The 25,522-nt window shown below is 38.4% G+C and overlaps 1 protein-coding gene across 2 annotated transcripts in view; it reads right to left on the bottom strand.

Moving 5' to 3' along the window:
• Positions 1-25,522, bottom strand: part of MAP7D2 (MAP7 domain containing 2) — a 77,846-nt gene that overhangs the window by 14,358 nt on the left and 37,966 nt on the right. The window contains exons 2-8 of one of the 2 annotated variants that reach the window (XM_085211040.1): positions 21,431-21,508; positions 18,262-18,425; positions 10,929-11,043; positions 7,916-8,026; positions 6,565-6,687; positions 3,555-3,703; positions 2,359-2,486 (exon numbers count right to left, since the gene is read on the bottom strand). In XM_085211040.1, coding sequence (XP_085067166.1) covers positions 2,359-2,486; positions 3,555-3,703; positions 6,565-6,687; positions 7,916-8,026; positions 10,929-11,043; positions 18,262-18,425; positions 21,431-21,508 — 868 coding nt within the window. The remainder of the gene's footprint in view (positions 1-2,358; positions 2,487-3,554; positions 3,704-6,564; positions 6,688-7,915; positions 8,027-10,928; positions 11,044-18,261; positions 18,426-21,430; positions 21,509-25,522) is intronic. The other variant, XM_085211046.1, reaches the window with a different exon arrangement.

The following is a 25,522-nucleotide window of genomic DNA, read 5'->3' as shown; positions in this document are numbered from 1 at the left end:
ATACATGTTCTTATTTCTTCCACATGTAATTGCTGGCCATACGAGGTGCTGGATGGAGAAAGATTTAACTTGGAAAAGACTGTCAGGTTTGCAAAGAGAATGAATATTTTATCTATATACTAAATTGCGTTACAACTATTCTTAAGCCCCACGGTTAATTTTAAAGGAGAAGCTAAGGTGATAAAATCTAAAAGAAGGTTCCTACATTTAAATCCATTGGCTAGCCAGATCATCATCTCTATATAATATGCAGGTATGATGATCAGGATGCATTTTGATTGATTTTTTTTTTTAATTTCTGAGGGAAATCTGAAGAGTGCTATAGCAGAAGTGCCATTCTGCAATCGGTACCTAACACGGATTTAAACTCTATTTGCTGTAACTCTCGTAAGGTCAAAGAGGGTATTCTAATTGGGCCATGTTAAGATTAAATTCTCAGTAATACATTTATAGCAGTGGTAAGAATAAGATTCTCTTAAGGAGGAGAGGGAGGGAAAAGGGGGATAACTTTCCGGCTTACAGTCACAGAGAAACCCATAGCAAGCATCCTAATTCCTCCATGCAGCACCTGCTTCTTCCTTTAAAAAGCAGTCTATATTCCTTACATGCATGAAAACATTTTCCTATAAAAAGGTTCTCAGAATTTGCCTCTCTGGTGGAAAAAAAAAAAAAAAGAAAAAGAAAAAAACTAAATCTTTGCCTAACCTTCTAAGGAAATTAGTTCTATAAATTAAGAGTAGCCATGAGTTTTTCACTGAGCACTAAGCATCTGTTTGGTTATTTGACCACATCTCTTTTCCTCCTGTCCCATGGGTACATCTCTAGACAAGCTATGCCAACGTTTTCAGTGACTGCCCACTGCTTCACGCTCAGTAGCCCATTTCCCACCAATCATTTTGTTTTAATTATACCTGTTTCTTGCTATGTCTTTTATGCTGGTTGATTGAACTGAAAAATGCATTCTGAACAGGGAATATCAACAACTTACAGAATAATACACATCTGTATTGCTTGAACTTTTCTCTGTACATTTTGGAGAGCCTATTTTATAATGACCTGCTCAAAATTTTAATGACAAAGCTGACTGTCATTAATATTCCGTATCACTATATTATTTACAAAAGTTACACAGTTCAAATATGATGAATATTACTAGATGTCATATTGAAAGTTTGTACACTTGTGGCCCATAACATGAACCAAGAATTGCAATTTCACAGTTGCACACAAGGGGATGACTAACACAGAAAGGATGCCCTGAGTTAGATTATTTCCCACATTTTGCCTCACACCAGAATTGCACACAAAGTCACTTCTCCATTAAATGATTGTGCACACAGAACTAAGGCAAAGAAGGAACACTAAACTGACTTTTGAAGAAGTTTATCAGAAAGATCAGAATGATTCGGAATATAACCAGGTTCAAATAGAAAATGGTATTTATAACCATCCAAAGGAGATCATTTTCAACACAGAACCCATGAATAGGGTCTAGGAAAAGAAACCACAGACAACTACTGTAGACAACGAGTACCTTACAGAACTTAAGTGCTTGAGTCAGACTTAATATCCTGTTCTAAGAAAGCTGAAGAAGCATTTGTTTAGAGCTGTGAGTTGCAAACCATGGCACACACATTACAGTTCTGACAGTTTGCAACTGAGGACTAAGAAAAGTAACTCAATAAGGCAAGTAAGGTCAGCTATGCAATAGGTCCACAATCCTGCATGGGGTGGGGTGGGAGGAAGAGGTCTGTAAATGAACAAAGATTAAAACCAATGGTTTAGATCATAGAATTCAACGGTCTGGGTTGAAAAGGACCACAAGGATCATGTAGTTTCAACCCCCCTGCTATATGCAGGGTTGCCAACCAGCAGACCAGGCTGCCCAGAGCCACATCCAGCCTGGCCTTGAATGCCTCCAGGGATGGGGCATCCACAACCTCCTTGGGCAACCTGTTCCACTGTGTCACAATTAAGTTTACTGATGGATACAAATTGTATTGCCAGCTAAGGCATATTTTAAACACTAAAATTTCTAGTTAGTATTAATGTTTTGTACATTTGTTCAAAATCTAATAAAACAAATATATGCTTAAAAAACAAATTTTAAATAAAATTTCACAGTAACTGAATTACACAGCAGTAATTTCAGAAGGATGAGAAAACACTGAATATCTCCAGAGACTTTTAACACAAATTCATATATATCTGTTCATCTGTTCCTCCCTTCCTCTGTGTATAATTAAAATTAACTGGATTTTATACAACCCTACCAAGGAAATTCTTCAGGAATTTATGCATTCTTTGTAGATAAAAAGAAGCTCAAAGCATATCAGATCACTAATCAGAAAGGCATACTTAGGTGTGGCAGGTGAGGCGGATCTTCTGGACATAGCAGCAGGAGAATCAGACCTTCTGAGAGGAGATCCCATTCCAGATGATGAACCAGGTGTGGTGGGTCGCTTCTCTTTCTTTATTTTCTCAGTCTAGAAACACCAATTATTTTAGTTTATGTAATTAGGAGCAATACTTCAAAGTGTATTTGATAATTTTAGTAACAAAATGATATAAGAACAGATTCATGTAGCAAACATCCTCAACAATTTTTTAACAGCAGCTCACAAGTTAGGAGCATTTTTTTCATACACACTAAGAATAGGTCACATCTTGCATCGATATAGTAAACAAGGAGCAAGTAAGTAAAGTCATATTGGTGCATTCCTCTCCACGAATTCTTGGTGGAGGGCTGAGAAGAGTATTGGGTGGAGTAATCAAAAAACCATCTAGATCTTACTGCGCGGCCTCTTTGATACAGTCAGTAGTGCAAGCATGCATCGCTCATAAATGCTGCCAAGTGTAATAGTATGAATCATGCAATACTTCAGCTCCCAGCTCTGGTCCTCTCACTTGCATTCAATTCAGATGGTACAAAACCCCCTACTCTTAGTATTAACTACTGGAAGATACAGGATCTTATAAAAAACTATTTCACAGCCCTAACATAAGTTTTCTATAACTTGTCTTTCATTGTGTAGACTGAGTGAAGGTGAATGACTTGCCTTTACTTCTTCTGGAAACTACAGTGGATCAATAACATAACTTTTACGCAAACAAAAATCTAAAACGTCTACAGAGAGAGTTAAGCAATTCATATAGAAAAGAGGCACTGCCAATAATTTTGGCAAGTTTCCAAAATATGTGAAGCCTCCTAATTAACTAGCAAAACTGGACTGACTTATACAGAAGATTTTGTTTGTCATCCCCCACTCCCAGAAGTTATAGGCGAGTCCAGAAGTATGCACTTCTCAGTTCCCTGAAAATAAAGGTGTTGCTGTTCTAAATACCATTGCTTAACATTGACTTCCAGCAGGAGTAAGATACTGAAATGCTGCAACGCCAGAGCAGAAAAGCAACAGATGCACACATGTCTTACTTTCTTACTGCTGCTTATAAAAAAGATACTTGCAAAAAGAAAGCGATGCAAAGTGAAAGGCAACAAACAAGAAGTCCCATCAATTTATCCAAAAGTAAAACCAAGAATATTCCAAACTGACCTGAGTGACTTCACCTGCAGCCACCCCTTTCCCGGCATCAGAAGTGGAGGGTGAAGTCGCCTTCTTCCTGTCTGTGCTTCGGGTGGGGGAAGGCTTGTAGGGAGATTTTAGAGGACTAGCTGGTGCTACACGAGGACAGATATGGAATACTAAAGAGTTATAGCACAATAGCAAGAGCAAAAGGGAGCACAGACAGAGGAAGCAAGGGAAAGGAGAAAACAGCATACTTTTACATCAAAATGTTCCAAGGTTATTTTCAAGTTTTCCAATTTTCAAAAAGATCACATTGTGGAATACATTCATCACGGTCCCATATTTACTAAAAATGCCTCAACTGAAGGTACTATTTTACAAAGTTGTTTTGTTTGTTTTTTTAATCATCTCTAGTATATCGTTTTCTTATCCGTACACTTTTTGAATCACTTGACTATGACTGCAATTCTTTTCTCTTCTGAAAACTCTCAGCTCCTTTGCATGTGACAAGAAGAGTAATCACATAATTCCAGCTGGATAACTTCTGAACAAATACTGTGAATCTAGAAGGGTAACAGAAGCACAAGAATTGGTTTTGTTTGTTTTTTAAAAAAGCTTAAACGTGGCAAAGGCTTCTGAATATCTCAATTGCTTTTTAAAATAATAACTTGAATTCTTGAAGAAACTCTAAATGCTGCTGTAGGTATTTCAGTTATTGTCATTAGTGATAAATACACTTTACAGGGCAATATTTTATGGGTATTTCTTTTTTTATTTGCAATATGAACACGATTAAAAAAAAAAGGGATATTTTACTCCTGGTTTTTTTTTTGTTGTTGTTGTTCATATTGCTAAGATGAAACTTTCACAAACATATAGAACCATCAACAGAACATATGCTTCATTATTAAGATACACAGAAATTGTAATCATGTGGCAGTGTTTACAGTCCTATTTCAAAATAAGTCAAGAAGGATACTGACTTTGGAAAAATATTACTTATACTCCAATTTAAAGAAAATAACTTTTTTTTTTTTTTTTTTTTTTAAAGTTGGGGGCAGTGCTGTAAAATCTCTTAAGATTCAATTTTTGCATGCTTTCAAGTTTAACTGGGCCCATGTTTTCCTTTGAAGGACTTTCTTGCAATTTGGCAAGTTTGCTGCATTTGAGAAAAATGTTCGGAAACTTGATTGTTGCTTAAGGTAGCTCTACTTCAACCATAAGAAAAACAGTTTTTATTCAACTCTCATAATTCAGGTTTATCTGAATGTCTTGACTTAGAGTTATATTAATAACATATTGCCTTCAGGAGTCATAAAAGCTAGGATCCTCATTTCTAAACCTACAGAATGTGCAGGAATGGAGCAATTTTGGCCCAAACACAATCACAAGAGCACACTACATGACTGTGAAAAGGGAGGACCCTGTTCCATGTTCAGAACACTGCTTCTACTGAAAGAAGTACATACACATCAAGGAAGAAATCCTCCCCCAACCTTTTTGCTGACAACTACTGACAAAACAATCAATCGTCACTCCAATTTCACTTTAGGGAAAAGTCAACCTATAGGCCAAATGGCATTCCTGTTAGACATGCCAGCATGCTACTTTAAAGACTCTGTGATGAAGAGGGAGATAAGGCTGGGAGTTTACAGGCAAGACCAGGGAAGGACAAAGAAAGTCCCTATTGATTTCTTCAACATCAATCAAAGACAACACAGAAAGCAACATCTGTAGGTGGTCCTGGCAATTCACCTCAATGTTTTCAACAAACTATATTGATCTAGATTTGAACTGAGTTTTGTTCAGTTGTAGCAGCAGCTGCTCCCTGAACAATAAGTAACCTGAGAATTTTCTCATAGGCAAAGCATTGTATGGCAACATTTCTGCTTCCTGCACCTACAAGGGAAGTCATTTCAGAGTGGCTCCATAACAATGTCCCTACACACTGCAACAAAGAACACTGCGTAAAGGAAAGCATGCTTACTGCCTAATCCATTTTTAAAAGGCCTTGCAGTGAAAGCACTGATGCAGGACCTGAGCCTACTCCAATAATCATGACACGCAAAAATAGCGATCATCAAGATTTTTGACAGTTTTGTGCTGTCCAACCATTTTTGTCTGGAAAAAAAAGTTCCCTTTTACAAACAGGTGTTTGGGTGTTTGTTGCATTGTTTTTGAATAAAACTGAGAAAGAACTATAACACTTTTGTACCCATTTATGCATACACCATGAGCAGGTATAACCTTTTATCCAGGAACTGCTTAAAGTTAGGTCCTTGCCTAAGTATTAATAGGACTGGAAACATCAGTTTTGTAGCTGTTAATAAAACCCTCATTTTGCAAGACTGCCATTTACTGATAGGATCAGCAATTATCATCTCTAATTTTTAGCTTCTTAAAGAAGAATAGCTTCTGAAACTGTTATCTTCCAAATCATGTGTCTGCTATTTTCCTTTAAGTAATTATCATTTTGTATGTACTTTATACGTGTAGATACACATACAAAAAATACACATACACAAAAACAGTTAAAAGACAAAAAATGATTTAACAGTAAAGAACTGTAACCCCAGTAAGAATAGTTAAGGCTCAAATGGTACACTGGGAATTTCGTTCTACATTCTACTTGAGCATAAAAGGAGATGACATTAATGTCTGTCAGTGAAATCCTTGTGTTTTGCTCTGAAAAGTGCCACATGCTACTCTAAAAAACTGTTTCAAAATGAATATATTCAGTTTTCAGCATATCACTGAAACTGAAACCAGTGGGATTTATTAAATCATTTCTTTTTTTTATTATTATTTTATATTTGAATAACCCACAATGTTTCTATGTTTCCCTTATTAGGAAACATTCAGAACAAGAAAGACAAGATGATGTGATTTTTCAATACACTGTTATCAAAAACAGTCTATTTTGTGCTACCATACCAATTGACATTTGATTCACAGTACTCCATTTCTTTAAGTAGCTACTCAAATGCAATCAAAAACATACCTTACTGGTTTCAAAGTGAGTAATTCACATTTTTACCTGGATTATTGTACTGCTCAGAAAGCATTAAGGTACTTCTGCTTCTGGCTAATGATGACTGTGTGGGAGTCAGCAGTCGAGAAACAATAAAGTTTTCCATTGGACTAAGATGCATGCGGTGAGCTGAAGGATGGGAGCAAATAAAAATAAAATTTAAAATGCAACATAACAAAACTTCATGTTAAAATAACAGAAACAAAACAATGGAATGATTAAATGAAATGAAAGAGTCTTGAAGTGTTTAAGATTTTAAGTATTCTCAGATAATCACCATTCCCTTTGAAAAATGGTTTCTGGTTCCTTCATCACTTTAAATTAGTTTTCTACCTGTACCATAAATACAGTAAGGTTAAGCCTACGCTGCATTTTGTTTTTAAAAATAGAATATACCATTCTGCAAAATGGTGGCTTTCATGACTCAGCATGAGAAATGTTTGATTTTTTACCTTGACAGAAAAAGGTGAAACATTTGGTCTAACAGCACAGCTACTCACCAGCGTGCAAACCATGCTGGAATACATTTAAAATGTGCAGTCTCACTGCATTATATAAATCTTACACAATATGCCTGCATTCCTTTCTACTCCACAAAAGGAAAAAAAAAAGCATCAATTATATAAGAAAGATATCTATAAATGTTCTTACTGCATGTGAATAAAGCCACCAATTGCAATAATCTCAAAGTTATCGATGAGTTTTCAGTAAGTAGCTCAGAAAGGAAATCAATTTTACTTTCTCAGTTTAGAAATAAGCCTTTACCATCATTTCCTTCAATCAGTATTCTTTTCTCAGTTAAGAAGGTGGTGGAAAAAAATACAAATAAAACAAATCAGAAAGTTTACAGTGGGATAAATTCCCCAGCTCTCTCAATAGTGTTCAGTAACCACTAATCCTGCAAGACAATCATCTTTCGTTGAGCCTCTCATGCATCAGGGTTTCAAATCAAATTAAAGGGCTCTGGTCACCAGATCGAGGTCTCCCAAGAGGCTCACGGATGTACTGCTGCCAATGGTGCAGCCCATACCTACTGTCCAGCCATGTCTGCATTGCTAGGAAGATCACAAACTGTACTATTATGGGAAATGCTGCAGTTACAGCAAGCACAACCCTGTTTGCTAGAGTAAAAAACCCCACAGTGTTGACCTAGGCTCTCCAGTGAAGCAGCACAGCCCTGGGACAGACTACTCAACGATTTGATTGTATTTCAGATTAATAATTCAACATACAACCCCTAAATGTTTGATGTCTTTTGAATAATAGACATAAGAGAGTTGCACAGATAGTTGCAGAGAAGAATTGCTTTAAGCAGAAGGAGAGTTTATGCTGGCAGGAGACCAGCACGTTCACTTGCCTCTGTCGGGGGAATGTGTTATTGCCGCTGTGGAGGAGGAGAGGCGCTTACTGATTGGCGATTCCATTTGCTTTGGCAGGTTCATTGTAGAAGCTGAAAGTTTGTCACATGCTGCAGAGAGACGCATTGAAGATATTTGTATTCGGATCACAGCGTTGATAATCAACTCCCAAAAATTAACCTTGCATTTGTACTCGCGGCCTTGCTGCTGATCACAGCGCTGAATGAGCAAGGCCTGACGTACACGTGTTCCGACTGCCAAAGGACCATTTGGGACGGACTTTGGAATGTGACTTTTCTGCTTGCGGATTTTACATTGCAGTTATACAACTGCCTGTGTTTTACAGTGCCACAGGCAAACAACTGCATATCATGTCTGCTGAATGAAGCCGTTTCAACAGAATATAATAATAGCACAAGCAGAAAGTTACCGATAATCCCAAACTGCATACGTGGGGGCTCTGATCCTCACTTTCCTTCCTCCACCCACTGCCTACTTTCAATCTGGAATAGCTGGGGTAGACTTCAGGTATTACTCTACTGCAGAAATGAAATAATCAACATTGGTGCATTCACACAAGAGAACTCTCTCACTCTTTTGGTGACTCGTTAGGCTTTTGCACTTGGGGAGAAGAAAAAAAAAAGCCAGCTCTTTGGTGCCACCCCAATTGCCTTTTTTTTTTTCCCTGCTGTTATTTAATCTAAAATACTGTTTGGCAGCCTGTTTGAGCACAATATCCATTTCCTACCTTGCCATTTACTCAACAGAATGACAGAAAAATATTATTCAACTATTACTACAGTGCACTGCTCTATGATGAGCACTGCATGATGCTCAGAAGCACAGAAAAGAGGCGGCTTTGCCCTCTGAATTTGAATTCTGTTTCTTTCAGACACAAAAATGCATTCAGCTAAAGGCATATACGTGGCTCCTGACCTGCAGCCCCTAAGCCACTTCATTCACTATACCCACAAAAACCTCACCTCAGTGAAGTATGCAGGATTTGCCTCCACCTACTACAGTAAACAATACAGTTCTCTACATTCCCTTTTTTAAAGTACGGGTACAACGCCACTATGTTTGCATCAGCTGCAAACCCAAATCTCTTTGAAATGTCTGTACTAATTGTTGCTTGTGAACAATCTGTTTGTACAGGAAGAGTAATTCTCCAAGAGCATGGGCCCAAAAACCAATAGGGCGCATTCTGCAGGAGGAATATCCAAGCCCAGCTTCTCCTCCTGGGAGAGGAGAATCCTACTTCTTAAAGCACAGGCTGCATTACGTTTTTAAAATGCCAAGTACATTTGATATCAAAGCTAGAAATCCTACATGCAATTCATTCTTAACCCTGTAATACTCATCTACTTCACAGTCCTTTTAGAAGAATAAAAAATAATTAAATAATGACGAAACAAAAAATACAAAACAGAACATGATTGCCTATACACAAAGTCAACTATTTGAGTTGGTTACTAATCCTAGCTTGGCCAAAATCCACTGCAAAAGGCTGAAAACACAGCACAGCTGCTTATACTAAGCTTGCTCATTTTCAAAATATTGCAGACAAAGGCCCTTGATATGAAAAAAGGGGCTGTTCTGATCAAATACCATCTCCTTAACATATTTTCCTCACAGTGATTTTTTTTAAGCAGTGCCTGCAGATGTACATTTCAACAGTAATATACTTATACACACACGCAAACACACAAACAAACACAGAGTGCCTACTGATCTAACAAAAATGAGAATCCGTGTTGTAGAAGTCTACAGTTAGTGGGAAAATCATGCGATGCCTCTACTGTGGAATGTGAGGCATGCACTGCTCCACCATGGCAAAATTAAAAGCAAATTAAAAAGACACTTGGTCCACATCACTAAGGGTAATGCTGCAGAGCATCAGACTGAAAATAATAAGAAAACAGTGGTTAGGAAGGACAAAATCAGTGATGATGAACTACAGTGATCAGAACAGTTATAAACGAGACATGATGGTACTGTGATTCTCTGAAATACCATTGAAGGAATCAGCAGGAGCAGTAGAGGTCACAGGGTCTGGAGGAAGGGTGTTGGCAGCTAAACCTAGAACAGGGGGTGGGGTATTTTCTGATTCACCTACACAGCAGAGAGATCAGAGCAAAAAGAGGTGAAAGAATTACTGGATAAGTTGGGGGAGGTGGAATCAAGCACAAACTGCATCACAAAGACAATCTGGTTTCTTTCTCAATGCATGAAAGACTCCTTTCTTTTTAATCATATATATTTGATTTCCTGTGAAACAGTTTGTCATTTTAGAGTTAAATATATTTACATACTGTTTAAAAAAGAGTAAACTATCATAGTTTGTTACCACCCAACCACGGATATATTTTCCTATGACTACAGTTTTTTCAAACCTGACCAATTTAAGTAAATTCCATGATTTAAAACAGAAAACATGCATACTTTTGAAATATAAAAGCAGTACATGACTGATTATGAAATAAAAATTATCTGTACTGAAGCCAAATCAAAAAGCACAACAGCAAAAAATACGTGGGAGGAAAAAAAAACCTCAAAACTATTTTAAACTGCAGATGCTGCATAGCCATGTAGAAATTCCCATCAGGTTTTCAGAAGTACCAAACAATAACAGATCATCTTTTCAAGGTTTGGCCAGCACTTAGCCCTTTGGTGAGTATTAAATTTGCCAACCATGTGCGTGGGAAGACAATGCGGGGGAAGAAAGTAAGGGAGAAAGAGCACAAATTTTGATTTTAGCATCTGTCATCCTCAAAGCAGAATCTGATTAAAACGATCTGCATTCCTGAAGTTAGGAGTGACCTTTCTTCCCAGAAAGTGTTAGAGAGAGGAAGCCTGGCAAGCAATTACAAAGCATTTCGCATCTCTTCACGCCCCAAGGCAGCAGCCCCTGCAGTACCACACTAACTACAAAACGCATCATCCTCACTATCTCCATAACCTCACGCATTCTGCACTTCAGGATCTGCAATGCAGGCAGCCTCTTTCACTCACCATCTCTCCCTCCTGAGCCTGCAGCCAGTGCTCCTCCCCACGACCATCGCTTCTGCTTCTGTTCCAGCTGCTGGCTGCGTTCAAGGGACCGACGCATCATGGCTTCTAAACGTTCCTGGTTATAATAGTACAAAAACAGAGAAACCAAACTGAATCAGTTCTTTCAGGGCTTTTAAATATTTTTTTATTATTATTTTTTTTTACCTTCTTAAACAATGCTAAAAAGAAGCCGTTCCCCTGTTGCTCCACTTAAAATGTTTACAGGAGCTGGTTTCCAATAGAATAAAAAAAGACTAAATAAAGAACGTATCAATATGTTACCTACCTCCAGATCTGTGTATCCTTTGTCTGCAAGCCACTGAGGTCACTACAGAGGCCTAAGTAAATAACACAGGTTGCATCACTGCCTAGCATCTGCTCCTGCTGGTGAGGCTGCTGCTGCGCTCTGGACTTAATTTGTATAAGAATAATGCTCGACAAGCATTAACTCCTTCTTGTCTATGCAGACTTCAGGATTTCTTCCATCCCTTTCCGAGTACAGCTAAATTGCTGCAATGCCAGTGGCTCCTCCTAGCCACGCAGATAAAGGATCACTTCAAACCCAAAGTAGGTTACTTCGCAGGATGGCTTAGTTAATTATTTATTTTTGGGGAAACTCCCTCCTTTCTTACACTGCGTTCTTCATAGCCTAAGCATCTAAAAGCTTTTCTTTTTTTTTTTTTTTTTTCCCCCTTCTCCTCCTCTTGTGCATTTTTCTTAGTACATGCTGAGATCACCCTGTTCAGAGCTATATTTTTTCTTCCATCCTCATGCTCCTCTCCAGGTCATGATGAGTTAGAATTTTCTGATGAGGAAGAACAAAAAGAAGATTCTCTCTCTTGCCAAATACTACCCTACCTTTAACTCACAGATAGGTCTTCTGGTTTCATTTCCATCACCTCCTAACTCTCATAGATCTCCGCTTGGTTTTCTTCCCATCTCCTCCCTCTACCAGTTTATCTGTGGTTTACTGTTGTAGCAAGGATCCCTGCATGCTTCCTCTGTACCCTTCAAGCAGACAAAACCTGGTTCTTCCCCATCCACCCATTCCAGCACCTGCCACCTTCCTTCTTTTTTTTTACATCTGGCAACCTCTCCATCCCCACAGTTCAGCAATCAAATCTCTACCGTAAGAGATGAGCCCACTCCTGCTGTCTCCAACCACTGCCCCAATGGGTTTTTTTTTACCTTTTTGATGCCCTTAGTATTCTCAGACCTATTACTTACTACTTTTGCTACGTCCTTCCAATTTAGCACAAAATTCCCAGCCTGATCACTTACTACTTTAGCTCATGTAGGCTTCTCACTCCAGAAACACTGTTTCTGTGATTATATCAGATCCTCTTCCACTGCTACCAATCCCTTGCACCATCTCCAAGATCTTTTGACAACTCAGCTCAACTACATTGAAAACCTTTCTGCATCTCCAGTCCTGATTATTATTCCTTCTCATTGATTCTGGACTTTGGTCTAGTTCTCCCATCCCCCTTCCCTGACAAATTTTAATCCCCTAAAATATCAGTCTTTGTTCAAGCATGTCTCCAACAGTCTCTGCACTGATGGTGAGCCTGCAGTCTCTAGTTTTGCTTCTTCAGAAGATCAGACGCAAGCACCAGGCAAGTAACCAAGTAACTACCATGTTGGGAACCGTTATGCAAGTATCTACAAAATTTGTGTTACCTTCCTGCAATTGTCTACAGCCACTGGCTTTCATTAACAGCACTCACCCAGAAGCTGATGAGAGTGTATCTACAACATCTTTTCTCTCTTACACATCTTGGAAGAATCTCTTCCACCACCATGAATGACTTCCAGCAATTTATTGCCAACCAAGCTTCCCACCTCATCCAACCTTGCTAGCATCTACCAAGCTGTATTTAAGCTCTCTTAATTTTCTTACATGCCACTTATATCATAAACTACACTATGCTCTGTACAAATATGAAAAAAGGCACTCAGTTCTTCAGCCTATGTTACCTTTCAGCCAATTGACTTGCTGCTACAATTACAGCTGTCATCTCCAGGAAGACAACCTTTTAGTACCATGTTCCGTGCTCACTTTATTTTTGTCTCCCTTCTCTATCTTTAGCTCACAGGTACATTGGGCAAAGACTGTTGAAATCATGCAGCTGCTTTTCCCTCCCCCATTTCTTTTGTCCCTTCTGTGCCATCCTTGTCCAGGCAGGCATGCCATGTGAACGTGCTATCTACCTTTCCTTCCCCTTTTTTTCCCCTGTTTAAGTGCATGTGCATGAAGCATCACAAAGCTCAAGCACAGACTTTTCTGTAATAGCACAGGAAAAAATGTCACATTTTGAATATCCCACTGCTTCTTGCCCATACTTCGGACACAAAAAGGTAATACTGCAAGTAATCTCCCAGCCTTTAGATTCCCTGTAGTTTGCTCCAATCTTTCATTTTTACTATTTGGTGATTAAATTTTCACGTTGAAAATCTGTGTGTGATGACTCGGGATTTCAAGTTCACATATTCTAGTTTTACCTTCACACTTTCCAACATTAATTTCATTCTATTTCAGACCCTTTTCTGTACTGCTGCTTTCCAAGCTTGTTATTTCAGCACCAGCTCTCTGCAGTTAGCTCCTTTTCTTTACTTTTATCTACTGTACTTTTTACTCCAATTTATGTTTCTACCCACACTCAAAGTAAAATGACCCTCCCAATTCTTTTCCATTAAAACACATAATCCTACAGAATCATTTTTCCTTCTGTAACCTAATTAACATTCTTACACATTAATAAAAAAATACAGTATGACAGCAGACAAGTTTCATCTGAGTGATTAATAGTTTTCTTTAATCCTGCTCAGAGCAAGTATCAACAATATTCTCTAGTTCACAAACCACAGAATACACTCACGCCACGTACATTGTTCTAAAAATAAAATGGAATACATGATTAAATAGTTTAAAGAGAAACAATTTTTCATACATATATGAAAGCTCACACCACTCACATTCTGAGGTCAAAATCTTCAATTAGACAATGTAGAGAGGATCATTTGTTATCATTTGCAAAGAGCCTTTCACTACAGCACTATAGAACATAATGATTAAGCTTAATGAAACTCTGCAGATATAGGGTTAGATAAAGAACAATATGAAAACCCTTTGCACAAAGGGTTATTAAAAAGCTGTTTAAAAAGAATTTTAAATGAGCACAAAACTGAATTTTAGAACTGGAAAGCCAAAGAAAATAACAGGGATGCATAGAAGCACAGCATAAACAATGCACATGCCAGTAATTTTCAATTATGACAAAAACCAAACAGCAAGACAAAGCTTTTCTTCATTAGCAAACACTGCGCAGAAACCCTCCTATGTTATAGCACACTACCTCGTTAAAGGCATATCCAAACTATCTGACCCCCTTTAGGAACTCAAACTGCCATAGACAGAAAAATCTCTGCACTGGAGACGCAATTAACTTTCTTAAAAAAAAAGTACTGGACAAGCTTTGCATGTAGGTTAAATTAAGAATGAGTAACACATAAAAAGAGAGCCATCTACTGCTAGTGTCTGAAGTAAACATTACTTTCCAAATTCTGTAGCAATTTATGCACATTTTCCTCAAACTAAACAACAGAGCAAACATTTGGACTGCCTGAGTTTTAAAAGTAAAAGCAAAAATTAACTGTGAGCATACAAATAATTTGACTGAAGTACTTCCCTTTTGTCTATATAAGATATGACACAGGTGTGAAAACAAAAAAAAATATTTTACAAATACTGAGTCAAAATAATTTTTGCAAACAATTCTAAAACAATATCCCTTATACTTAGAACACGAACACCTAACAGAGCCACGTGTAAGATCAGAGAGGAAAAACTCTTCCTCTTTGCTTTATGTATTCATCAGCACCGTATGTAAGTAGCTGTTTCCTGACATTATCAGCTGGCCTCACTTTATTAGAGTGCCTCTTCCACCTAACAACAGAAGAACTCTGTTATTTTCTATTTAAAGAATGGCTTTCAAAATTTGTAAAGCGTTTTTAACTACCTCTTCTGAATATAATTTATTTCTACTCCCAGCAATTTAAGATTATGGTTGTATATAAAATTCATATGGAAAAAGAGTGGGTGCATCAAAGGAAAACAAATAAGACAAATGAGGGCTCTGTTACTGCACATAGGGAGCTGGGGCAGCAGTAATGGCAGAAGAGGAGCAGAGAGCAGAAGAGAGAATGCTCATTATTAGGAAGAGGACTTTATTTTTCTCCTTGTATCCATTGCATAGCAATCAATAGATTGCTTTTGCATAGCAGTCCCAACCAGTTTGCACAGCAGTCCCAACATTTCTCTATTACTTGCATAACTGAACATCATTCATTACATAAATGACTACAAAACATTTGGAAGACATTTATTAATTCCATACATTATAATTTGATAAGTAAATAACTGACACTACACCATTCTAAGGTTTTTGTATCTTGTGTTTAAGTGCATTTTTTTTTTTCCCAAACATAACAAATAAACTATGTACACCAAAACAAAAATCTAACTACAGAGTCTTCCCAGCACTGTGAGATGTCCTTTTCCATTTATCACTGAGTTTGCATGCTGGAACAGATTGGATTTGTCTACCTTTCTACTAGTAGCTGTTCAAATAAACATTAGTATATTGGTAGCATGAGTACTAATTTTACCAACTCCCTTTTAATAAAACCAGCAGATTTTGTTAAAAAACAAATCATTGAATAGATGGATGCCATCACTCTCATCTGTGCTACTACCCTCGACATGGCCCTTACAAATGATGCCCAAATTGTGTTACGGAAAATGCAAGAAAGAGAAGAACACTGCTACTAAAGAGACTTCCCAGTACAGAGTTCATAGTAACATGTTTATCTACAATGCATATGGGAGCTTCAAGAAGAAAAAAAGAGAAAAAATAATAATAATTTAAGCAAACAAGGAGCAGCTTTTCCTTTATCTAGTTGCAACTCAACTAGCTGCTTGCTGATAAAAGGAACTCATTAGTACTTTCTGCTGCCAAACACCACATCTCCTTCCTCAAGGCTCATGAACTCATAAACCTAAAAGAGGGGGAAGCTTTAAAAGGAACATGGAAGGAAGGGTGCTGTTACTGAAGACTTCCCATGATATGAAAGGTGCAGTCAATGTAGACAGTGTAAGGATGATTTTCCGATATATCTGTTCAGTTTCTGCCCAAAGAGGGGCAAACACTTCCATCATACTCCACTAGAAGCTCCAGCTGCCCTGGAGAACAACTCAGACAGAATATCTCCATTCCCATTAATACAGACTTTAAAATAACCACTTTTTCCCTGGCAGGGGAGCAGAAAAAGCAGGCAAAATAAATTTTGGTCGCTTCGTCTTTGAGACATCCTTAGTATGCAAAATACCCAAACAGAGAAGGCAGCAACATAGGAATCAAACAATTCCCTATGGTTTAATAGCCATTTACCTCCCAAATTCCAACAGACACAACAATATTTTTTAAAGTGAGATTTATGCAAACTGTGCCTGTCAAAATTATGCACTGCCATCTGTTGTGTTAAAAAGCAAGATAAAAAGAAAACGACCTAAGGAAGACCTAAAGGCCAACCAATAAGGCAGATTTGCAGCAAGGAAGAAAAACTATGTGGCACTTCAGATACTTTATACACAGGTAAAAACCAGTGCTTCAGTCCCCACCCAGTGTATACCAGTCTTAAAGGGAGAAACACTGAGCACACATTGTAGTTTATCAACTCACTGGCCAGGGTGCACCCCCCACAAGGGTGGGAAATATGAGCTCAAGACTCTTCCAGTAAAGACAACCTCAAATGTCCAAAATGACTCATGAGCAGTGAGTAACTTGAAATGTCTCTAGGGCTGTAAATTCGTCACCATCCTTACTCTTCCTTCCTACATTCATCTCTGGGCAAATGCAGGAAAGTCTATTACAGGAGATAGGGTACCTCATGAAGAGATCCTTGGTCTGACCTGGAACAGCCTCACTTCAGTTTGACAACTCCCACCCTGATTGCTCCAGTAAAAATCATGCAGACAGGCAAAGCAGGTAAGTGGCTCACTTTGCCTACAGCTTTCTCCTACCCTGTCTGCCTCCAGTGCAACTTCTGAGGACCTGGATTTTGAAGTGTTTGCATTAGCCACTACCCCCTGCATCTTCCATAAAGAAGATCAATTTTGCTTAGCTGCAAAAGGTTATCACAGCTGGAAGTATTGGGGAAGGAGAACACTCGGTCAATTATGTTACCACAGAAGGAGATAGGTCTCCTAAGCCTTTGTTCCTCTTTTTGTCATTCTTCTTAAAATTTGCAGTGATCCACATGACAAAACATTTAAAAATGAATTCTCAGCAATTATGCAGAAGCCACAAGCACTATGTTACAGCTGAAAGAAGAATGGCAGGATACAATTTTCTTTTCAGGTTTCGTAAAGCGGTGAGAAAAATCAAACATAAAGAAAAAAGCAGACAAGTATGCTATTCTGATCCCACATGGAAATGTTTCATCTCTTCTGTAAAGATATTTTGATAAACTTGGGAGAAGGAAGGAATTAATAACTGCAGATTTCTATAACCTTTTCATATAGAAAATGAAGAAATATCTTCTCTTGATGTTTTTTTTTTTTCCTCTCTAAACCACTGTCCCCTTTCTCAAAAATCATTAATTCTTAATTAGTTGCAGTAGCAGTGCTGCATGTCATGCCAGGAGAAACACACACGTACTGGGTTCAGAAATCTGCATCAGAAATTGGACTCATTAGAGAAAAAAAGAACCTTATATCTCAGTAAAGAGAGTAGAAAAAAGGTGTAATTCTGTATAAATTCTGTTCTGCGTTACAAGTTTAAATCAAGACTAGGTTCCTCACTGCTTTATGAAAGAATTTCTGATTTTGTGTTACCAAGGAAGAAATGCAATTTCCTAAATATCACTTCAAGTTCATAGACAGTGTAAACAAATCAGCAAGAAAAATCTTGCCAGTTTATGAAAACGCTGAGCTGTGAGAGCTATCTTTTGCTTTTTCATGTGATAGGTGCAGTCTATGTTATGCAGATATATAAGTAGATGATTGTTTTGTGAGATCAGGTAAAAAACAGGAGACAAAAAAAGCTTTGGAAAATGTTTTTGAGGTACAAGCAGTCATGGAGTATTTGTAGTTGTGATGTGGATGCAGCTCCCAAAGTAATGCCCATATGTCCCTAGGTCAAAGAAAGAAACACCTGCAGCACACATTGATATTCAGCTATGTTAATGCTAACAGACACAGCTGCTCTTCCATATGACTCCCAGTGGACCTTACCTCCTCCTCTTTAAGCTTTTGTCTCCGCTTTTCTTCAACAGCTGCTCTCTTCTGCTCCTCTCTCTGTCTCTGTTCCTCCAGTCTTCTCCATCGTTCTTCCACTTGCTTTTCATATTGAAGCTTCGCTCTTCTCTCCTTCTCTAGTATCTGCTGTTCCCTAGCAGCTTAGGCAGAGAAAAAGGTGTGTTTCACACACAGGCAGGCAATATATATATATTATATATATATATATATATCTTTACACATATATACACGTTATATATATTATATATAATCCCTCTGTAGCTTTAAAGGCAAATTCTTTTTTCAGACCTAACAAACGTACTCATTAGTTTTTAAAGTTAATTATCTACATATGCTGATTCACAAAAGCCTTTGGAATTTCTTTAAAAGCAAAAGCCGTTGGAATTTCTTTAAAACTATGATTCTCTTCACAAGGCTGCTTTCAAATAAATACAAAAAATATGTATCAGCTATACTCCCCACGAAGCTTTGGAAATATATAATCCTGTAATTTGATACTACCTGTTACACCTTCCAGGCATTAAAAAAAAATACTATTATGGAGAGTTTCTCTAGTTGCTTATCCCAAGTGGAGTCATAATTTTTATCGAGTCATTACCTTGTTGTTACAGAAATTCAGACTGCAGCATTACATGCAAGACTGTTGCTTCCGGTTTACACCAGGAAAATAAGTAGCAGAAGTTAATTTGACAAATAATGAAAAAAAAATCTATTTCTCATTCAAGTGCATTCCATAAAAAAGCTCAAAATAGGTCAGTAAGCATACTTACATACACACAAGCCTGTAACAACATACATATAGCTAATATGAAACAAAGAATATTAACACAGCTGATGAGCTAAAAACTTAAAAGTTAGGGAAAGTCAGAATTAGCATGGGTTATACAAGAGCAGATCTTTCATTCTGCTCACCTGTTACGCCCCAGTTTACTCTTTCAGTTGCTGTTTCTCTTGTTCAGCAAATTACTGCCCTGCGAGTGTTCTTTCAATTTTTTTCCCATCAATCCTAAGCTCTTGCCCAGCTATCTCAATTTCTCTTCACAGATCAGCTTTCTTCCCCCAGCTCCTTGCCCTTTGGTTCTTTATCTACAGCTGCAGCATTCAGTCCCTTCCAGCCTCCTTTTGTCCCTAAGCCAGAGACCTCCTAGGAGACACAGTCCTTTCCCAGTAGCCACATTTCTTCCCCTTTGATTACCAGATCCTTTTAAGATGCTTTCTCATGTCCAACCTGCTTTCCAGAATACCACCTGGCTTACTCTTGCCAGTAGCATGGTTGATTGTGTCTTCCCCTTTTGCCTATTTCATGTCTACCTCAGGAAAGGGCGATATGAAAGGCATGTTGGTGCTGTAGGCAAGTCTGGACTTCTCAGAATAAATTGGACCTGCCAATACATAGTTACCTCAGTGGAAGAGGAGAGACCAAGTCCCTAATTTTTGATGACTACTAGCCATGTCAGGTAGAACAGGTGAAAACTGCATGAGGGAGTTGATAAAAGACAAAAAATAGAGTGAGCTGTCCAGAGATTATACTAGTTACCTTTTGAACAAGTAGGTGAAACCCAGGGCTGATTCTGGACAGAGAAGCAAACCGTCCTGACATCAAGACATAAACACAATTCTTGTTTCTTGATTTAGGGATACTAAACCATTGGTTAATGAATTTAGCTTTGACGAAGAGATGATTCTATATTGTTGCAAAAATACCTGCTGGGTGCGTAAATATTTGTCCTTCTGGAGAACTCACTGCTTTTTTTTCTGAACTTCTGAAATGAATCTGACATAGACAAACAGCTACTAAGGCCAAAATCCAAACGTCTTGACTCTTGAAGGGGTTTTAATTCTAACAAAGCATGTTCTCAGAAGGCACATACAGTGTCTGGAGACATGAACTGCAACCACCTGGGTTAGCCACTCCCCAGATTGTCTAGCTTTCAGTTTTCCTCTCACCTCCTCTTTTCCTCTTTAATCCAAATCCTTCCCACTCACCATGTCACTTTCTCAGGAGCCAGCAAAGAAGGGATAATGCAAATAACAGGAAAGGTAGTCGAGACTGAATATAGCTATAAGAGATAAAACTAAGGCTGGTGCATGTCCCATACAGACAGAATTTCTGGGGAGATTAACTACTAAAAATTTTAATCCCCACTAAGCAGATTTCCACATGAACTACAGAAAGAAATCCTGCTCACCAAGCTCACTGCACTAAAAAACATCACATTTCAGGCTGCAGGTTTCGTCAAGATATGGTCAACAGTTTATTTATTGCAAGGAAAACAGTATTTTCTCATGATTCTTTCCACATGTGTCCACACTGTTTCAGTTAACATTGTCTCGAAATAAATGGCAATTTATTATTTTTATAGCAATTTTATAATTTTACAAAATCCTAAAATAATGACAAACCCTTTTAATAGGTATTGTCAGGTAACCATAAGGAACAGAGCTACTGGCCTGTCTGCATACTGCAATGAAAAAAATAAGCTTACCTGTTTAAACATATTCTTTTAACTTTATAGATACACACATTTAAGGGGAAAAAAAAAAAAAAAAAGTTGAACAGTTCATTTCTCTCTGTCTTGCAAAATTTCCCCAGCATTTCCTTGGAGACGTTAGAGACTAAAAACAACTGATCATTATAAAAAACTTTGAAATCAATGCTTTGGAATTTGATGAATTGATTTTTTTTTTTAATTCCCTTGAACAAAGATTGTTATAAAACTTTAAAAAATAATCCACTTTATGCAGGTCTTAACAGCTCTGTGGTATACTTTCATAGGACTATATCTTAACATGCTAAAATTAAGGCTGTTTTACCAAATAATCCTACATATTAATATAAATGTTATTCAAGGCTTATTTCAGGTTTTTTGTTTGTTTGTTTTACAAATACAAATCCTAACAGTCAGCACATTAACCTACATTCAAAAGTACATGTATCACAGAAGAAAGTCAATTAATCACTACAAAATATGAAACACTTGAATGGAAATTAAAGAAGGTATCCCATTATTTTTAAGAAGTAGTATAAGTCTTAAAGACTAGTAATAGACTAAACAACAGTGTTTAAAACTCAGAAGAAATGTCACATAACTTAAGTCTATTAGCATATATACATAAATAATACAGACGCTTCCCGCCATCTTACCAAGATATTTCTCTCTTTCTTCTCTTCGTTCCTTTGCTAATCTCTGTCTTTCATCAGTTTTTAGAAATCCATCAATGGCTGAAGTGAGAAAGAGAAGAAAAACAAGTATAAGTAAAACCAAAGAAGCATCCCAAAGAACTCTCTGCTTCCTGCAAATTGAATCTAGCATGTAACAGCTCGGACAACAGAAATGACTTTGCACTTGGTGGAGGCGGATTGGTTAACAATCTCTTACCTACTGCTGAAGTCGAAGCACAGCTCATCGGCCTAAGTACCCGACTCTTCTCAGTGTGAACAAGCAAGCTGTTAGTACTCATTTTAAAGTTTGTATGTTTCTTGGGAAACATCATAAAGATGCAATCAGTGTCCCTTCCACTTCGGTAGTAACCTCAAAAGTGAGATCTTGGCTATCAAGTTTAGCCAAGTTTTTGGCTAACAAAAAAAAAAGGGAATTCAGGAAAGCAGTAGAAGCAGTATGTAGTTCTCTCATAGCTTAATGCTGTGTGGAGTCCCAGCCGTCGTATTTGCAGCCTCCCAGCCCACAGGAAACCACCAGCACCAGCTCACTGCAACAAGCAGTAATTACTGCAGGATGAGGCTAGGGAGACAGCAGCCCTCCTACTTCCTTTTCCAGGTAGGAAACAGTTTCCCTCCTCCAGTTGGTGCCTACAAGCACATTACTCGCCTGGGAGGAGGTTGCTTTGTTTTACAGCCAGACATTGCAGCAAAGCCCAATGCAATGAACAGCATGATTTGGCCAGGCAGTCACAGCACGACACATGAGGAGGCTGGGAGCCACCTGCCTTTGCACCCTGCATAGAGCTGATGGCTGGGTCTTAACTGACTCCTCCATCCCAAACAACACACACAAGCTCTCCAGGCCCTGCTTTCTGGACAAGCCTTAACCACTGGCCTTGAGAGAGCAGCTAGCTGACTGCATCCTTCCAACAAGAGGGCCTCCAGTGCCCTCGTTTCTCTCTTTACTTCCAGGATCTCCTGGGGTTTTAGCAGGGCCGCAGTGCAGACGAGCAGAGGGTTTCACAGCAGTTTATATCCTTTGCCATCATTATTTGGGCTCTTATGGCTAGGGAAAAATGCCAATGCTCACACAGACAGCAACTGCCGAAAGGCAGCCAGGTCCCTGGCAAATGGCAATTACAGCTGCCAGCTGGGTAGTTACACCAGGAATGTGTGGGTCAGATCAATATCTACTTATGACCAAAGACTCATCCTACTTTCAAACTAGTCCAGTTGTTTGTTCACTTGGCTGCCATTAATTGTCAGATTTGACAAGCAGTGAGAACAGCAACTGAGTACAGCAAATGTGATACGGGGTTATAACTACTAGGAAGGGCCTGCAGTTAAGTGCCTAAAAAGAAGAAGCCTGCTGTCAGCATGGTTAAATTACAGTTCCAATTAATGGAAAGTTATTTGAAGATCTGAAACTAAAAACAGCTTGGAAACTACAATTTAAACTAGAAGCCACAGATATGAAACCAAATCTGGATGAAGAGCCCAAGGAGGGAAGATTGGGCTTGAGAGCAAGCACAGGCTGCAGAGAGGGAAGGAGATAAGCAGAGCCAGGAATTGAGTGAAGGGGAGTGGTGGGGAAGTGGCACCTGAGATGAAGAATGGAAACCTGGATGGCAGTAAACTGGAGGGATTGGAGGAACCTCTGCTTCGTGTTCATGAAACCATGTGCTGACTTTCACTGCCCTCCTGCTTCCAGCAAATACCTATGAAATCTACAGACAAAATTATGTCCTGTTACAATTGCCAATAAAATTACAGCAATCTATCTCTACTGTGTTTGCTTTATGAAAGCTAGTGGGTAGAAGTGGATCTAAAAGCTCTGGCCTTGTCACAACTGCCATAGCTATCCCATGCTGACATGGGATGAAACTTCCAATTTTCTAGGTTGGCTTCCTCAAGACTACAGATGTCTCAATCCCACCAGCAATATTAAAAGATTGTCAAGGTTGTACTGTCAGATGCTTAAGAAATGAGGACGTATAAGAATTAAAACAGTCTGCACATTCCTTGTTTTGCTTCCTTCCAGACATATTATTACATATTTTTTCTTTTTAGCTTCCTTGGCTTATGCAATACATAGGATGAACTACCTCAAGGAGTAAACCAAGTTCATAACAAAGGAATTGCAGTTTACGCTTCCTGTTTCATTTCCTTATGAAACTGGAAAGCGTTTAGAAAAAGAAAGAGAAATAATTTGAAAGCTGCCCTGGAGAAGAGCACTCCACACTTGGCTATGTCACAGAGGAAATAACAAAATACATGGGATGACTGTTCATTAAATGTACAACTCACCAATGCAGAAATGAAGTGTTTGGAGGAAAACAGCATGTAATCTCTTGAAACACAGACACCGTAACTGCATACGCATGCAGCAAGGGTAGCATTAAAATAGCACAGGCGTCCTAGAGCTTTGAAGGCTGGAATAATATTCCCTGGGTAGTAACTTCTATTCTAGCATGATTTTTAAGGCTTCAATTTGTTTAATACATGCCTTCACGCAATATACATTATTATAAGTGTAATGGGTACACCAGCTATTTGCGATGAGAAATTTGATTAACGATAGGAATGCAAGTTCTGTTTTGTAAAAAACAGGCTACAAGCAGCAAGCTAGCACAGATAGCTCTACAATTACAACAACATTACACCATCTCTGTTTTATAACATGAACTACCGGTAGATGGCAGAACAAGGTTTAAATGAAAAAACAAACCCACACAGCAAAAACGTTTTCACTGTGATGTAGGAAGTGACCTCAGGTCAGTATTTTGCACATTCAGCTTTATCCTGAGCTTCTTTGTATTTAACTAAAGCAGTTTAAAAAGGTGTGTAACAGTCAGCACAACATTTAAGACACATAAATATATGCCAACCAGAATAATGAATACAAAGAATCACTAGCAGAAAATTCTTCCTTTACCCCCAGTCTTGCAAAATATGGAAAATGCCCAATTAACAACAACAAAGATGTTACAGTAAGGAGCTGCTCTCTTCTCCCTTCTCTAAGTAAGTTGCTGCTACTTACATTTTATTTCTCAGCTCCTCTCTGCAAAAAAAAACCTTTTTCAGGAAGTCCCCATTCTCAAAGGCTGCTGTGTGACAGGTTGTGTCTGACTGCTGGGCTAATTTCTCAAGGCTGTGCCTCATTTTTGACTGAAGAGAGTCAGCTGCTCCTCTAGGACTTCGTTACAGCAAGCATTTCTAAAGAAGATCGTAACTTAAAACCAGTTAAGACGGCAGCAGCCTTGAAGCAGCAACCTGTCATCTAATGCTGAAAGACTATTTCAACACTTCGTTACTTTGAAATAAATACTCAGAACTAAAAATTGACATGTTCATCAGTTTCAACTTTTTTTGATGGGCAACATTTATCTATTTAGACAGATGAAACAGTGCCAGAACATGTATACATATTACATACTATATACCATTGCATAAACTTCTTGGCTGTCACTAAAGACAGAAAGGAAGACTCTTGTGTTCTGACAAGGCAAACTTTGTCTTTTGAAACCCCATACTGGTTGAGAATACAAGTACTCAAGCAGGACAGTCAGGTTGTTGGAAGCTGAGAGTATGTTTCAGTAGGATGAACCAGCTGCCTAGACACTTCCTCTTCTGAAATTTGCAGTGGAGCAGCAGCAAACAGGTATGGCTCCTATTCATAGATTTTCTTACTTTGTTTTTAAACCTGTATAGTCTTCTGTATTCTATAATATCCCATGGTATTTACTTGTTTATACACATGAGACACTCAAGCCTTTGGTAGCAGACATCCCAATGAAGAAGTTAAGCGGAGATCCAAGGCCAGCTTTACATAACATATTTAGAACTTTGGCCACCTTACATAGTCTGTTCAAAGCCGTTAGACCTTTGTCCATTCTACACAGCAACAATCCACCTTTGCCACTGCATACATCACCTAAAACAGCATTGCTGTATTGGTGAAATTCCTGGTTCAAATGCACTTCTGTCAGAGGGAAGGCATTTTTCTTCTGTATCATTTATGGTGTTCAGGGAGGCAATACAGCTGAATGCTCACAGAACAGGCACTCACCAGCA

Source organism: Meleagris gallopavo, chromosome 1, assembly GCF_905368555.1.
Source record: "Meleagris gallopavo chromosome 1, MGAL_WU_HG_1.1, whole genome shotgun sequence".
NCBI classification, from domain to species: domain Eukaryota; kingdom Metazoa; phylum Chordata; class Aves; order Galliformes; family Phasianidae; genus Meleagris; species Meleagris gallopavo.
Note: the sequence above shows the minus strand (reverse complement) of the source record. Positions and strands in the feature narration are given on the sequence as shown.